This window comes from Gambusia affinis, linkage group LG19 (genome assembly GCF_019740435.1).
Source record: "Gambusia affinis linkage group LG19, SWU_Gaff_1.0, whole genome shotgun sequence".
NCBI lineage: Eukaryota > Metazoa > Chordata > Actinopteri > Cyprinodontiformes > Poeciliidae > Gambusia > Gambusia affinis.
Genome location: NC_057886.1, coordinates 16361115 through 16376741, shown reverse-complemented (window position 1 = coordinate 16376741; position 15627 = coordinate 16361115). Strand labels below are relative to the sequence as shown.

General features: G+C 35.5%; 2 protein-coding genes across 6 annotated transcripts in view; one reads left to right on the top strand and one right to left on the bottom strand.

Annotated features, from left to right (window-relative positions):
* Positions 1 to 895: 895 nt before the first annotated feature.
* rpl19 (ribosomal protein L19) lies at positions 896 to 4659 on the bottom strand. The gene is made up of 6 exons (XM_044101299.1): positions 4570 to 4659; positions 4128 to 4234; positions 1643 to 1765; positions 1427 to 1547; positions 1219 to 1329; positions 896 to 1089 (listed from the first exon to the last, which is right to left on the bottom strand). The coding sequence occupies exons 1-6, from the start codon at positions 4572 to 4574 to the stop codon at positions 966 to 968; spliced, it is 591 nt and encodes a 196-aa protein (XP_043957234.1). The 5' UTR covers positions 4575 to 4659; the 3' UTR covers positions 896 to 965.
* A 4323-nt stretch (positions 4660 to 8982) lies between these two features.
* The window catches only part of cacnb1 (calcium channel, voltage-dependent, beta 1 subunit), a 51973-nt gene continuing 45328 nt past the window's right edge, over positions 8983 to 15627 (top strand). For 2 of the 5 annotated variants that reach the window (XM_044099926.1, XM_044099929.1), the window contains exon 1: positions 8983 to 9235. In XM_044099926.1, coding sequence (XP_043955861.1) covers positions 9143 to 9235 — 93 coding nt within the window. In that variant the 5' untranslated portion in view covers positions 8983 to 9142. The remainder of the gene's footprint in view (positions 9236 to 15627) is intronic. The other 3 variants (XM_044099925.1, XM_044099924.1, XM_044099923.1) reach the window with 2 other exon arrangements.

The following is a 15627-nucleotide window of genomic DNA, read 5'->3' as shown; positions in this document are numbered from 1 at the left end:
TTTCAGACCTAAAAAAAATGTCCGGGGGGAATTTCAAAATCGTCCGGGATTTTGGTCAACTGCCTCAAAACACATTACATAGTGTTCTGTTCTACCTCAAAACAAGTTTGGAGGTTTTGTTTTGATTTTGCACTTTATTATTTGGGGAAAAATGGATACAAATCATGTGCCAGTATCAGCGATGGTGTATTTACTCGGTATTGAATCAATACGAAAACATGCAGCAACATGGCTGGACATTTTACTTCAGGATTCTCTGGTAGATCAGGTATTATTGTTCCTGTAATTATGGATAGCGCTGTTTCAGTTCAGACACTGAAACAGTAAAGTAGTTCCAGACTTGCTTTCTGTTTTTCTGAATGGGGTAATGTCTGATTCAGCTGACCAGCCCTGTGGGGTACATCACAGATCTGTTCTGGGTCCCACTTAATGTTGCCAGATAGGGCTGCTTTTGAACACGTTAGCTGAAAAAAAAACAACAGCTCTGGTTAACATTTCAGGAAACATCTGCAGCTAAAGAAAAAACAATCCCTTAAATAAGCCCTTTCTGCTTCACCTATCAGTATAGTGTAGAGAGGATCTGTTGACTAGTTTTTCAATCAACTGATTAATAATTGGACAGCAAAAGATGCTTAATAGGAAACTTTTACAGGATTTGAAACACACACGTGAGCTAAAACTGACATTTGAGTTTGGGGTATAAAATATTTGCAATAAAAAATGACAATATAAAATGCAAAAATGTATGTTTCGTAAAATTATTGCTTAATTACAGCTTTTAGTTAATTCTTTCAGTAAATCACCACAATTAATGATTATTTGACAACTAAATTAATGAATTTCAACCTTTCCAGCAGTTTGCTCAATTGCATCATAAAGAAGAAAAAACAGCAACTGTCTTTATGTACACTTTTATTATCAGCACTTGACAGCTGGCACAGTCAGGTGGAACAAAAAGAACCAGACTACTTCTTGGTCTCCTCCTCCTTGGACAGGCTCTTAATGAACTCCTCCTTCTTGGCCTGGAGGCGCTCCTCTCTGCGCTTGCGAGCCTCCTTGGTCTTGGTACGACGAGCCTCGGCCTGATCGCTGCACAAAGATTAGAACCACCATCATTTTACTGATTTCTTTTCTATTAAAAGTGTTTAAAAATACCACAAACTGGTTAGAGATGATAATATTGTTCCATGTAAATCCAGTTTGGGCATGAATACTTACGCCAGGAGCTTCTTGCGGGCCTTGTCAGCCTTCAGCTTGTGGATGTGCTCCATTAGGATGCGCTTATTTTTGAAAACGTTTCCCTTGGCCCTCAAGTAGAGGCTGTGGTACCTGAAGAAAATTCAAAAATAAAAAGCATCAGAATTCAGAAGCTCATATCTCAGCTTGAGAAGAAAAGCGAAAACGACTCCAAGTCCCGGAAACCTACATGTGCCTGTCGATTTTTTTGGCCTCCCTGTAGCGACGCAGCAGACGACGCAGGATCCTCATGCGACGCATCCAGCAAAGCTTCTCCGGCATACGGGCGTTGGCTGTTCCCTTTCTCTTACCTGATTACAAAAATTAACCACAAAAATTTTGTTTGAAACTTTTATTAAGCTATTTTCTGGAAAAAAAAAAAAAAAAAAAAAAAGCTTCAACGTACCGGTTCCCATGTGCCTTCCCTTGCGGCGTGCCAGCGTGTTCTTGCGGCACCGCGCCCTGGAGTGGACCGTCACAGGTTTCCTGATGATAAGACCATCTTTGACCAGTTTGCGGATCTGCTGGCCTGGAAAACAAACAAAACATTTAACAAAAACAGAACACTGGGAAACTAGAAGTGTGAATTAGGATTGCATCAGATTAAAGATAATTCACAACAATCCCCCTTTGAAAATTTATAGCCAATACTACAAAATGTCAAGTAAATTTTTTAAATAGCTTTCTCACTTTTATTCACTATTCAATGGTTATTACTTATTAATTTAGCATAAATGCTGCCTCATTCCTTCTGATTTTACTTGAAGAGGTTTTTTGAAGCTGCTGCTGGATGCTTCCTTTGGTTTTTTTACTGTCTAACTTTTCCATTTCCCACTTGCTTGTTTGAAAGAAGCTTGATAAATTTGACTGGCAGCCAATCAGAAAGATGAGCCTGGTGAGACAAGTAAATAACATTTCAATAAATTATTTTAACTTATATTTTTTTAGTAGTGATTGAAAAATAGAGTAGATTTTAAAATATTTAAAAATAAGATTAAGTTTTTACTTTTCCCCCACACCACACTTCCTGCATTCTGAGGCTCCTTTAGCCCCCCCTAGTGGCCACCACTTTGAAAAACGCTGAGCAGAGGTTAAAGTTTGCGAATTACCTCAGTTTTTGTATCTCAATACCAAAGACAGCACAACATCCTCCTACATTAAATAAATGCAAGAAATTATTTGAACTCAATCAGAGCTGAATTGATTTCTTGGATAATTTGTGTTACTTCCGCTAACTCCTGCTATGTTGACATGTGCATGGTAGGTGCTATTTTTAGCTATGGAAGGAGACAGAAAGAACCAAATCAAATCACCAAGAAAATGACAGTCAAAAATGCGGAAACATTTTAAATTAAACAGGACAAACATTGTGCAGAACTAGCTTTCCACAAAAGCGTGTGACTGATGTTGCAACACCCTAACAGAAAACATCCTCTGCATACATCACATACGTCTGCAGTGTCCGATGGAAATTATTCATGTTCGCTTTGCATAATACATTAACCTAAATGTGTAATAATCTGTCATGTTGCAGATTCACAAGCTGGTACCTTGTGGTTGCATGTAATGACTGATTGTAGTGGCCACCTGGCAGGATATTAGGTAACAGTCTACGTTTTGAAAAAGAAAAAAAAACAAACTATGCAGCTCTTACTGTAAGAGCAACAAATATAAAAGCACACCAACAGATGAGATTAAACATTTATTTGTTGCTGTGATTTTGTCTCAACTTAAATGAGATACTATGAGAGAATATTTTACTTATTTATAGTAGATGGAATTAATCAGCATGTCACACCAGAGTTGAAACTGAAATGGAGGTTTGGATTTAAGCAATAAAAGGTTATTTAAAAAGACTAATTCAAGGGGTTGTTTACCTGAATGCTCCATTTTGTACATTTTTAAGTATTTTTTTTTTTCACAATTTGACTCTATGAAGGATTGCTCAATTAATCACCAGAATATTCAATTACTAAAATAATTATTGGATGCAGCTGATATTTTACTCAATTAATCACCAGTAGCTTAACTAGAGGATCCTTATTTAATCCTTCTCTGAAGCAGTTTTTTTTCACAATATTGTAGTTTGAACAATTTCCAAGGCTAATGTAAAGTAAAAGCTCATTTCTTTTATTACTGGTAAAGACAAACACATGGCCTATCGCTGATGAGTTGGTAAAACAAAATTCAGATTTTAAGTGGACCAAGCAAATGAGTTGTTAATGTTTAACTGTCTCCATGTTAAAGACAACCTGATTTGATATGCGAGTACATGCCCAGACAAGTTCAGACACAATAATAAAACAAAGAAAGTACAGTTATTTAATTTCTGGACATAACTTTCTGGTTTTACTTTAAAATATTTCAAGCAGAATGATCTGTTTTCAAACTTAATGATTCAGACTTTCTGGCAGGATTCGCAGCAACAAATCAACCTTGATTGTAAGAAGAGAGAAGTGCAAAACATTGATGACAATTTCATGATATTTTTTATAAAGTTTGGATTTGGATAACACTTGAATCTCAATTTTTAAAAACCTAACCCACTCTTATTTTTAAATTGACATCCATGATTCTAGCATTACATTTTTCCGTGGCGAACTAAATTACATTATTCAACATGAAACCTCAACAAGTAGGTCAAAAGCTGCTGGAAAGCTTTGCAGTAAGATTTATTTATTGTGAGCACAAACCAGGATTTTGACTTTAGTTTTCAAGCGGAGTATAACGACAAATATTAAAAATTTAGAGGAACAAATTAAGGATAATGGAACAGTACACGCATTTTGAGCCATTTGCAACTAAGATATAAGAAAAAACATAAGGATTACTGCAACTGCAAAGTTGCTTCCTAAGAATCCGGCAGAAAAACAAATAAAAAAATAAATTACGGGAGTTGGCGTTAGCGATCTCATTTGTCTCGTTGGGGTCTAGCCAGACTTTCTTCTTTCCGCAGCGGAGGACGCTGGAGGCCAGCCTCTTCTGGAGCCTGAGCATGCTGAAACAAAACACGTATTCAGAAGATCATAACTACAGTACAAATATTTCTCCATGTCTATTTATCTATCTATTCAACAATAGCACCAGATGCTAGCCACACAGCTAACTTCCAACTACCCGGTGGCTAGCAGGCTGCCAACATGGCCTCCCTGTCGCTACATCGTGTTGCAGAAAAAGACAAAAATATGTCAAATATAACCCTGGAATGATGACTGAAACAGACATATGAGTCAAGAACAAACTTGGATTTCTTATTTTTGCCAATACGATATCTATGTGTGTATTTAAACAGTTAAATTGTGACTTTTATCATGCTATCAGCAGCGGTCCTACCTCATGGCTGCTACTTCAGTAGAAAAAGGAAGGTTTGAGAGGCAGACCGGAAGATACCATTTTTAGAGGAGCGTCCATTTGTTATCACGAAGTAACTTCGTTTTAATTAAAGTACAATCAAGCTGTTACTACTACGGAAATTTTAAAACTCATAACTTATATATATCTAAAGATCAAATACATGTAAATATAGCTAAAATAAAGCTAGGTTAAAATTGTGTTTAACTGGCGACCCCCGTCCCTGTATCATCAAAATATTGGTACGAACCAATGAGTTCGTATTGCATTATGGGTCAATCTGTACCACATATGTATTCTTCTGTATGTACATCAGAGGGCGCCATTGAAACAAGAATCAACAAGTATATGTACACGGATATATGTACTATAAGTCCTATTTTTGAAATCATAGGAAAAAGAAAAGACTAAATGCTAATAGTATGTGGTAAACATTACAATTTAATTTGTGTTCTTACTTTTTAACCATTAAATGACTAAAAAAGCATAAAACTTTCTAATGTTTTGTCGCTGTGTGTTCAGACGTGAGTAATTATTTTAAAAGCTGTGACTTTTGGATTATTATTTCATATTTATGAAATGTTATTAAAACAGACATATTGGCTTTAAAAATGATAATGCTTTATGCATGAGTTTGGACTGGTGCACTGTTAAGTTTACGCTTTCATTCTTATAATAAAATGAATAAATAAGCAAATTGCATTACAGTAAATTGTTGACATCCAAAATCACACGTAAGTCTAAAATAAGCAGAAAATATTAAACTATTCAGAGCATTTGAAGAGAGCAATAAAAAATATATATTTTATTTTTTAAGTGTCGTCCATTAAGAGGAGGAAGTGAGAACAGTGTGTTGGTGTAGTGGGTGGGTACTTAGGAAGACTCTTGTAAAAATAGCCAACTGGTACAGCACAATTTGACTAGCTATCGTTCTGTCCTCAACCTTCTGGAGCACCATCCCGTCACCATATGGAGGCTGCAGGCTTACAGTGTGGGTGCTTAAGGACCTCTCTGTGACGTCTTCACCTCATGTAACTCAGAGAGCAGCAAATTAAACTTTACAGAGGATTCATCAACAATGTCCAATGCAGCAGAAAAACAGAACCAAGAAGCTTTAAAATGCTTTACTGTGTGATGATGACCTGCTTTATGTTCAGAAGAAAGCTCTTTTTTGAGTTGGGATATTTGGAAGCATCTGAAAATACTTTCTTAATTTAGAGTGATTGTGGTGCGTCCAATTTTAAAGTCAGTTGTTGAAAAGTTACACTTCAAGGTCACATTTAGTTCCCATTAATGATGTGGAATGCAGCTAACTGATTCACATTTTTGCAATATTCATTTCATCGAAAAGAAGGAATTTTATTTCTCTGAATTTTGATAATACAACCAAAATTAGAGCAAAAATCAGCTTCTATTTTACTTCTACTAACAGAAACTGATCCATTTAATGCTTAATAACAAGAAATGTAATTTGAGCCCTATTTAATTGAAATTAATAAAATTCAATGCACTCCTGTTCAGAAATATAATGAGATCTACATCTAGTTTTGGGCAGAGTGCCCAAAGGTTCTACTCAAGTAAGTATAGCACTACTTCAAGTAAAAGTAAAAAGTAACCATACAAGAAATTGCTCAAGAATAAAAAAAAGTATTTGTTAAAAAATCTACTAAGTGAGTAACTGACCAGAACATCAATCATTTAATATTTAAGAATACATAATCAGATGGACCAAAATGTTGGTATTTTAAGACATGTAATAATTTATATAAATAATATTAACAGGATTATTAAAATTTACAGTACCTTCTAAGAAGAATATCAACAAACTACCAGAAATGTCACTTTGAACTTTGTTTCTCTTTCCCCAGGAGCAGGAAAGCAAAGTCACAGGAAGCCACTGAGATATCTGCCTCCAAAACCACTTTAAGAGGATTTGTTGATACTTTTAAAAAGAGAAAAATTGGTTTTAAGCTTCCTCCCACCAGCTCGCCGGACACACAATCTGCACAAGCAGAAGATATAACGTTGTGGGTGTTCGGTCCATCAGCACTGATACCGACTACATGATGGAAAAGTGTCTCTATCGCACACATTTTTATTTCAATACTGTTATGTGGGCAGAGTATTCATCTCCAGAAACAGTCTCATTTATAAGTATTCATCGTTATTAGAGTATGCAGCACATTGATTACTGTTAGACAGCTTTGTGGTTCTACAATTAAATTTCTCTGAGTTTTTTTCTCAATTTCAGAATGCATATTCTTCACAAAGTGGCTTTTATAAATGTAATATTGTGAACAAATGACTTTTTTAACCTTTACATCTTGATATAACATTATTCTCTCGTCAAAAACACACATGTAGTCTTGCATTGATTCTTTCATGCATGTTTGAGAAATCCTTGAATCTCCATGGCAACCATTCAACTGTGCAAAATTTCTGTGTGGACCTAGCTTCTGCCTCCACAGCATTTCCCAACTCAGCTCCTACAGACTAGCCAGATGCAATTAGCAAACACCGGGTAGAACTTCACTTCTCATTATACAAGCTACTGAATGTTGTTAAAGGGTTAATACAAGAGCACGGTTTCAATGACTTCCTGAAAAATCAACAGTTTTTAAAGAGACAGAGGCCCAATTTCAAGGCATTAAATTACATAGTTACATTTCTTTGAAATCATATTTGACATATTTTGCAACTGAAGCTATTATAGTTACTTTATTGGTACTATGTGCTTGGAAAATACATAATACTGCTGATCCTTTAAAGAAAGTAAAACTGAAACAAAAAAACAGACATGTTGGAAATAAAAATTGTTGATAGAAATCAAAAATGAACCTCACAAAATACTTCCTGGTGTAGGACTCTTGTCGACAGATGTCACAATTTGTGGAAAATATGTTGAAGATGATTAAAAACCGAATCCAGCAGTTTTAGTATTTTTCAGATGATGCTCACCTCACAGCGCTTTAATGATTTCTTTTGTCATGTGAGGTCAGCATCAGGTCATCTGTGTCCCTGGAAAGAACAATGCGCTCAGATCATATAGCTTCCTGCTCTACTTCAAAAACTAAAGGAGAAGACGAACATTTTCTGCATCATTACAGCCCTGCAGGACCTCTTGTCTGTGGAATTGTGTGGCCTGGCCTTCATTACACGGAGCTCTGCTGCTCGCTCATCATTCACTCAGTGAAGGTGGAGTCATTTCATCGGGGCGTGGACCACAGCCTCCAGCTGGAGTCTGTTGATCTCTCACAAGCAGCGCAAACCATGTAAAAGCGAACAAAAACACAGAAACACGCCGGTAGCTGGAGAATGCGTCCTTCAAAATAAAAGCCTTAGGACTTATCATACTAAAGTGGTCAGACAATAAAAACATTACAACAGCAGCAGGAAAAAGTGCATTTCATAACCTAGCTTTACTTGTGTAGCACAGCTTGTTGCTGCAGGAGGTTAGACAAGTTTTAAGCTCCCACAAAGAAATGATTCTGAAATCTTGTGATACTTTTTTTCTTTACAGCAACCAGTTTAGCTATTTAATTCAATGTTGAATAATTCGTATTCCAGTATATTTTTTTCAGATTATATTATTAACTTAGCTATATGCTTTTTATTAATCTAATATAGTTTGTTCAAAACATCCACGTCAAATGTATAGAGTTTATTTAGGAAAATATGGAAAATTACTTCTTTATTTTTCTATATTTATATTATAAGTGGATCTGGAATTCATTATAAATGTTATTTTAAACATGGAAAATATTTGGGATATGGCTGCTTGAATTTATTTTGTAATTATTTGTTCAATTATGTTGTTTGTTGCTTTTTTTTTGTAAGGAGTGAATAGTGAACAGAACACCAAACATTACAGAACAAGAGTTTTATTTGTTTATTTATTTATTACTTTTCCAAATTACTTTTATTTATTTTTTTCTAGAAAGCTGCTGAGATTGATCTAAAAATGTCTGAGTTCTTGTAAGAAAAAATGCGAATATTCAAACATAGAAATGTCCTTGTTTTTCTAGATGTTTTATGAGATTAATTTCCAAATTTCAGATTTTCTTCTAGTAAATTCTCGAATTTTAAAACTCGGAAATTTCCACGCTTTTTTTGTTTTGTTTTGTTTGTTTTTTTTCCTCGAAAATTTCTGAGAATGATCTAAACATTTTGGGCGGAAATTTACCACTCGTTTATTTCTATACGTGGCACTAACTATTATTAATCACTTAATAATAATAATCGGTCTTATTATTATTATTGGAGTGGATTAATAAAAAAAAAAGAAAGAAAAAGAAATAGCTAATATAAAACTTCTTTTTTCTCCAACCGGATGCGTCCGTGCGTCATTCCGCACACTTGACAGCCGTGTCGGCGCTCAGTGCGCCAGTGTGTAACGCTGTAGGCTGGAGGGAGGCAGCTGTTGCCATTATTTTAACCAGCCAGCTCATATCCATCTCCGAGTTCTCCCCTCCCCTGGACATCGAGAAAGATGACTTCGTCCACACCATCATAAACATACGACAACTGAAAGAGATTCTTTAAAAAGTGAAATCAAATGGTACAGAAAAGTAGTAGTATGTCCAGGACGCCTTCGACCCCAAACCAGGAGATCCCAATGGGCATGATCGACCACCATGCGCACACGCAGGTAAGACCACAGAAAGAGAGAGGGGAAAGATGATTCAATTTTCTGACAAAAAAGCTAATAATTGTGATTTTTTTTTTTTTTTTTTTACATTTTGGAGCGAGGAATGAGCTGCTTTTTAAATGCACAAAGCTGTTTCACTTCTGGAGATTAACAGGTTGTTCGGCGCTCTCCGGTCCCTTGAATTGCCTGCGCGCTCATTAAGCATCAATTGAATCAAAAATAACTAACGGAACAATAACATCCGGGTGGTTTTATACAGGGTGTCAGATCTTTAGAGTTTTCTCTGTTTTGTTTTGTAAATTATCTTCGAGATGTAAGACCGTGGTGTGACGCTTGAGGCTGATTCTGAGGAAAACCACACATTTGCTTAATTAATCTGTTATACCCCAAACAAGCTGCTGATCTGATCAAATGGAAAACACATGTTGGCATCGGGAACTAAAAGAGAAATGTTCAGCTTCTAAACCTGTTAAATCATAATTTAGGGAGATTAAATCCAGTGTTATTAGAATAAAAACTTGATCCAATTTCCTACTGTTTTAGTTTCCCTTCCTTTTCAAGATATCAGTTTTTAAAGATTTGTGTGTAACGTGGGCATGTTTAGTCATAAGTCTTTAAATTGATGAAAAAATGAGAATATCTAGAACAAACACACCCACGCTGAGCTCAGTCATTGTCTCTCTAGAGAAGAGAGAGGAGAAGAAAAAAAAAACACCTCATCAGAGACAACCAGCGCTTCAAACCATGCCAAATCCTGCTCTCTCCACTTTACTCCCACTCTTACCAGCTCCCTCTCATCTCTCTCATCCCCCTCAGCTCCTTCCAGCTCATCCCTACGAGTGTCCCACTATCACCATCACATCACCACCTCACCTCATCATGTCTGTTTTTAGAAATCTGATCCTTATCTGCGGAGTGAGACTGCGGCGAGAAACAGATGGACAACCTTCTTGTCCAGGCAGCAGGGTGTCCTTTTAGTTGTTTTAAGTATGCTCCTCCTATCAATCAAACGGAAAACGCATGTTGACGTGCAGACGAGAAATATCCTGAATTTTCTCAGTACTTCTGGAGAGATGGACTGTGGGTCCAGAACTCATCCGAATTCAGAGCTGAAGGGTTTCGTAGATTAAAGATTGTGTCTGCAGATCTGCGGTTGTAGATCTGAGCAGAATATTGGATTAGGGATTGTGTATAAAAGAGATAAAGCTGGAGAATGTAACTTTTATTTTAAAAATTATTTTTTAAGTATTTGTTAAACCTCTCATCATGTTGTGACAGTAAAATATGAGACAGATTATACGTTCACTCTGAACTACTAACCGTAGCCGTCTACAGAAATATACTGCTCCCTGTCAAAAACAACCAATCAGAGCCAGGAGGCAGGTTTAGCGCTGTCAATCAATTCATAAACATGCTGCAAAATTTCATATTAATGGAGAAACAACTTACCATTACATGAAACTTGTTTATCTACTGTAATTAAATGTTCTATTGGTGAAGAAACAACTTACAATGACAAAAAAACTGTTTATCTTCCATCATTATAAGCTATTCGAACTAGTCTGAGCAACGGGGGTATGAGCACTGCGCACATGGGCATGATTGACAGCTCCAAGACCTCCCACCTGGCTCTGATTGGTTTTTTTCTAATTAGCATTGGGAGCTCTTGGGAAAAGGTACACATGCTTGATTTTTTTTCTCATACCATACCATCACAACATAGAGACAGTTTCAATAAATATGTAAAAATATATATTTTTTAAAATAAAAGTTACGTACTGCAGCTGTAAGACATTTACCAGTTAGTAGGGGTGCAATTTTCTGGCTGATTGTCGATTAGAGATCTTTAAAAACCATGATCTGCTGATTCTGATTTTGGAGTATTTTTTTTGTCTGAAAATTTTGTTTCATTATAGCAAGAAAATCAACATTGGGATGATTATTGTTAAATGCAAACATGCAGACATGACGTGTCAGTCAAACTTCTCTCACAGCAGAACAATAGAGCACACTAGTTGATTTTTAGACCTTTCCAAGGTAGATAAGATTAATAAATAAGATCGGTTTCACATGTAAATATCGGCTGATCTCCCAGAATTAAGAAAATCGGGTTGTGTTTATCACTGCACTCTTACCAATGCGGGTGTTGCGCTCCCAAACCACCTGCCACCCTGTCCGTCTCTCACACCCTGCTTGATTAAACTCCTAATCTGGGAGGATGTTTACCAACAGGAAGCCTCCCCTCCCTACTTCCTGTGGCATTTCTCTGCCCTTTCCTGACATGAACACAGCTACGTTCAGCTGCGGCAGCTTTTCACAGATCATCTGCGCTCCATATTGAGCATCTAACAAAGCATGAGTTAGCTTCTCCCTTCTTTCCCCCCTCAGATCATAACTCTAATGACTCCTTCAGCTGTGATATTGCTTCATCTAACATCTTAATTGCTAATATATTTGGTGGCAATGCATCATCTCCTGCTCGACAGGCGTTCAGACACTAATAGGTCGTTGCAACCAACTCTACTTGACGCAATCAAAATCTCATTTTGGCAATGCTAATAACATCTTTTTTAACTGTGCAAATGTAAAATTTTGGTGAAATGTTTAAAACTGAGGTGCATTTATCGCTCTTTCTAAGCAAGCAGCAGTGAAAACTGAACTGAAGATTAGTTATTTATTTATTCAGCGCCTGAGCCAAGCAGCAGTTTCAATGAGATCTGAAAGGACAATTTATGTGGCTGATCATTTGGAGCAAACTACAAGGTTTGTCATTTATTTACACCTTTTTTTACTTTAGTAATCTTACCATTATAATGCACTCACTCTAAACCTCGCTGAGATATTTTGACAAGACTGGGAGATGGATGTACACAAATACTTTCCATCCAATTTCAAAAGCCTTGAGTGTTTTTTATGAACAATATGCAGAAATTAAATTTTAGAGCTCTATAAAGCTGGTAGAGACACTCGCTTTTCAGCTGTAATTAGAACAAACAGTCATTCAGTTGTGGTTTGAATACAAATGTAAGACATTTTAGTTTCTAATAAAGCATTGGATGCAATATTATATTAAATCTAAATAAAATATGTTGAAGTTATTGATTTTTATTTTGTAAAATGTGAAAAAAGGTCATAAAGTGCATAAAATGTTATGGAAAGGTTGATTTTCTGTCATTCATCTCCTTTTAAGATCTATTGCATCATTAATTAAATCATAGAAAGTTATTTAGTAAGACTCCTAATAAACATTGTATAACAACAATACACAACACAGGCTAACGGACAGAAAAGGCTTCATAAATAGGAAAAATCCAAGACAAACCACAAACTTTAACTAAAATTTTGATTAAAAAAGGAAAATAAGAATCCTCTTGTAGAAATTACTTTTAATTTACACCTGAATATTTGTTTTCACCTATCACTTACACTAAAAGTGCAGGAAAGGGTTTCAGTTGGAGAAAATTATTTCTTATCGGCACTTTGAAACGTCTACATGCCAAAAAATCAAGAAAGGTATGAATGAAGGGCAAAACTGAAACCTGTGGAGATACCGGCGTCAGCAAAAATAAAAGTTTGAGGTAATTTAGGAAAGAGTGGAGCACAGGAAACATGAGCCTCAAAGTGAAAACACTGAGACGGGGAAACATTCGACTGTTGTCTTTTTGTGAAAGCGTACAAGCAGCTTTCACTGCCCAGGATTAAATGACTCCACTGCAGTTATTTAAACAGCTCCAGTAATTGGTACTGATGGAAATGTGACACTCACCCCCCACTACCTCTTTCTTTTTCCCTTAACAAGCTGAACAACAGCTAAAATGGAGGCAACGAAAGCTTACGGTCTTCTTTTGTTGCATTTGTGTCTGATGAAGCAGCGCTTCATCAACACTGAACCTGCTCTAACGTTTTAGAGACTGCAGGAATTAAACCTTTGTAATGTTTTAAAAATATATCAAGACATTAATCTAGAATCTAATATTTTGTATCTGAGTTTTACATGTAAAAGTTGCAAAAATGACAAAGTGGTGAAAAGAATAATAATTTAATCTAAAATAATATCCTGATTCAAATGTGCTTGATAGGATTGTTAAAGATACCAAAAAATGCTCATTGTTTGATGTTTTGATGTAAAACAGTCTGTAAAATCTTCCCTTCCAGCAGAATTACAGGAGCAAACATGTCAGCCACCACAAGCTAATATTATCTGTTTAATTATTAACATCTTATGGATGGTTAGCGGACGGCAAAAGATGGGTAACAAATCATTAAGAAAACGACTGCAGCCTTGATTTTAATGAACGTTGGGTTCAGACTGAAACTGACGTGACTATAGCTGTAAAAATGAAACTTTTATAGAGAATAGAAGCTTGTTTAGTGTTTAAAAGAAAAATGAATTGAGTAGATCCACGTTTATGATGTTAAAAATGTAACTTCTCGTTGAGTCAGTCCTGTTTACGCTGTATAAAATGTACTTTTTGTACACTTACACTGTAAAGATATGTTTTCCAATTAAGTTCAAAGGTGAATGAAAATGCTTACATAGATTTTATTTTTGATTTATGTAATGTTCAGTTTAAAATCTACTTGCCACATCTTGACATAAATAACAGTTTTGAATGAAAAGAAGTAGTTGGAAGAAAAAAATCTTGTATGTTTTAATTCTTCTCTCAAAAATCAATTTGATATAACATAAGCAACTTAGCCTCAATCAACCATCTATATACATTTTTAAACACAAAACAGGCTATAGAAATTATGTATAATATATAATAATTTTATATATATTAACTTTGTAATGATTCTGAATCAATATGCTTCATTATACCTTGATCGAATATGTTTTATTATTTTCTAAAAAGTAAAAATTGAGGTACTTTCTTATAAAAAGCAAGGGAAAACAGGGAAGAACTTTCTTTTAAATGAAAAAACAACAGATCAAGAAAAACACGAGTGTTTCCCTACAAACAAATATGACAATTTCCCTCACCTAGAATTTTGTGGCTCCTGCGTTTTGAAATTTGGTGATTGCATCTTGCACAATAAATCTATGCACTGTCCTGACAGGTGGTTAAAAATAAAGCTGGAAAAAAACCCATTATTGACTTGTCGTTAACTTTCTCATTCATTGTAAAAGTTGGACAACAGGATTGTTGAAGATTCTCTGTGTAGGTGGACTCTGATATCATGCTCTATTTTTGCTCTTGAACAAAACAAAGTACAGTTGCTCATGCATTTTGACGATGTATCTTATACTGTCTATCCTAAAATTTACCAGAAAGTATTCACAACCCTATAATCTTTTTTCATATCTGAAAGTAGTAATTAAAACCAAAAGTGCATCAACAAGGTTTTCGTTTTAGTGTGAATACTTATGCCACTAGGTCTTTGCACAATCATTTAATTTCTTAATGTATTCCTCGAAAATATAAATTTTCCGGTCAATAATATTTAAGAATATTGCACAAAAGCTTGGCACTTTAACAAGAGTGTGTCCACTTTATATATCCACTTAGACAGAAAAAGCAAACCCCTGGTTTAAACCAGCAGGTTTTGTTTATTTTGGTCATTTTTAACCAAAAGTGGGCTTATTCTTTTATTTAAGAATAAAAACAATAAGCCCACATTGACCCAAATCATGATCCAGAAAATATTCACAGCGTTTCACTTTTTCCACATTTTATGTTTCACCTTATTCCAAATTGTGTTAAATGAATATCTTTCCTCAAAATCCTACATGCAAATATCCCATTATTAGAATGTTAAACTAGGTTATTGAGGTTTTTCTAATTTATTGGAATTAGAAAAATCACATTTTCTTAAGTATTCACAGCCTTTGCTTTGGCAGCAATTCCATCCTCAAGTATTTAAAAAAAATATTTTTTATATTATTTACAAAGATGTCCAAACTTAGCTTTTTGAGAAAAGAAAAGCAACGATCAAATTGGTTTTGGAACAAGTGTGCAACGTGTTGGAGTTACTGAGATATTCCTTATAAGCAGCTTTCGATTAATCTTTTCTACATAAAAAACATAATTTGTAGTTCAACAGGAGGCTTGAGATGAATTCAGTTAATGTGTTTCCCTCATATCTGCTCCCTGTGAAAACCTCCTGACCCAGTGTGTTTGCTTTAAGGTGCTGCGACAGCCTCCTTTATGCACATTGGACACTGTGTGACTGTGATGACAAAACACCGGCGCAGGTCGCTTATTACGGGTTCCTTGTTAATCTGTTTCTGTGTAATCTGCAAGTCAAGCACAGGGGACTTTTGAGGCAGTTGCTCATTGTGTGTGTTATGTATGTGTGTAGGAGATTTGAAAGGATGACTGGGTTACTGTAAGAAAGTGTGTGCATTCAGTTGTGCATGAATATAATTGCCTCTCAGGGTGTGAGTAATA

Bases quoted from the DNA above. Each gene is read 5' to 3' on its own strand.
- rpl19 (XM_044101299.1), bottom strand. The intron at 1,548-1,642 runs GTACGTTGAAGC...TTTTGTAATCAG, and splicing joins GGGAAGGCACATGGGAACCG to GTAAGAGAAAGGGAACAGCC. The intron at 1,090-1,218 runs GTAAGTATTCAT...ATCTTTGTGCAG, and splicing joins GCCCGCAAGAAGCTCCTGGC to CGATCAGGCCGAGGCTCGTC.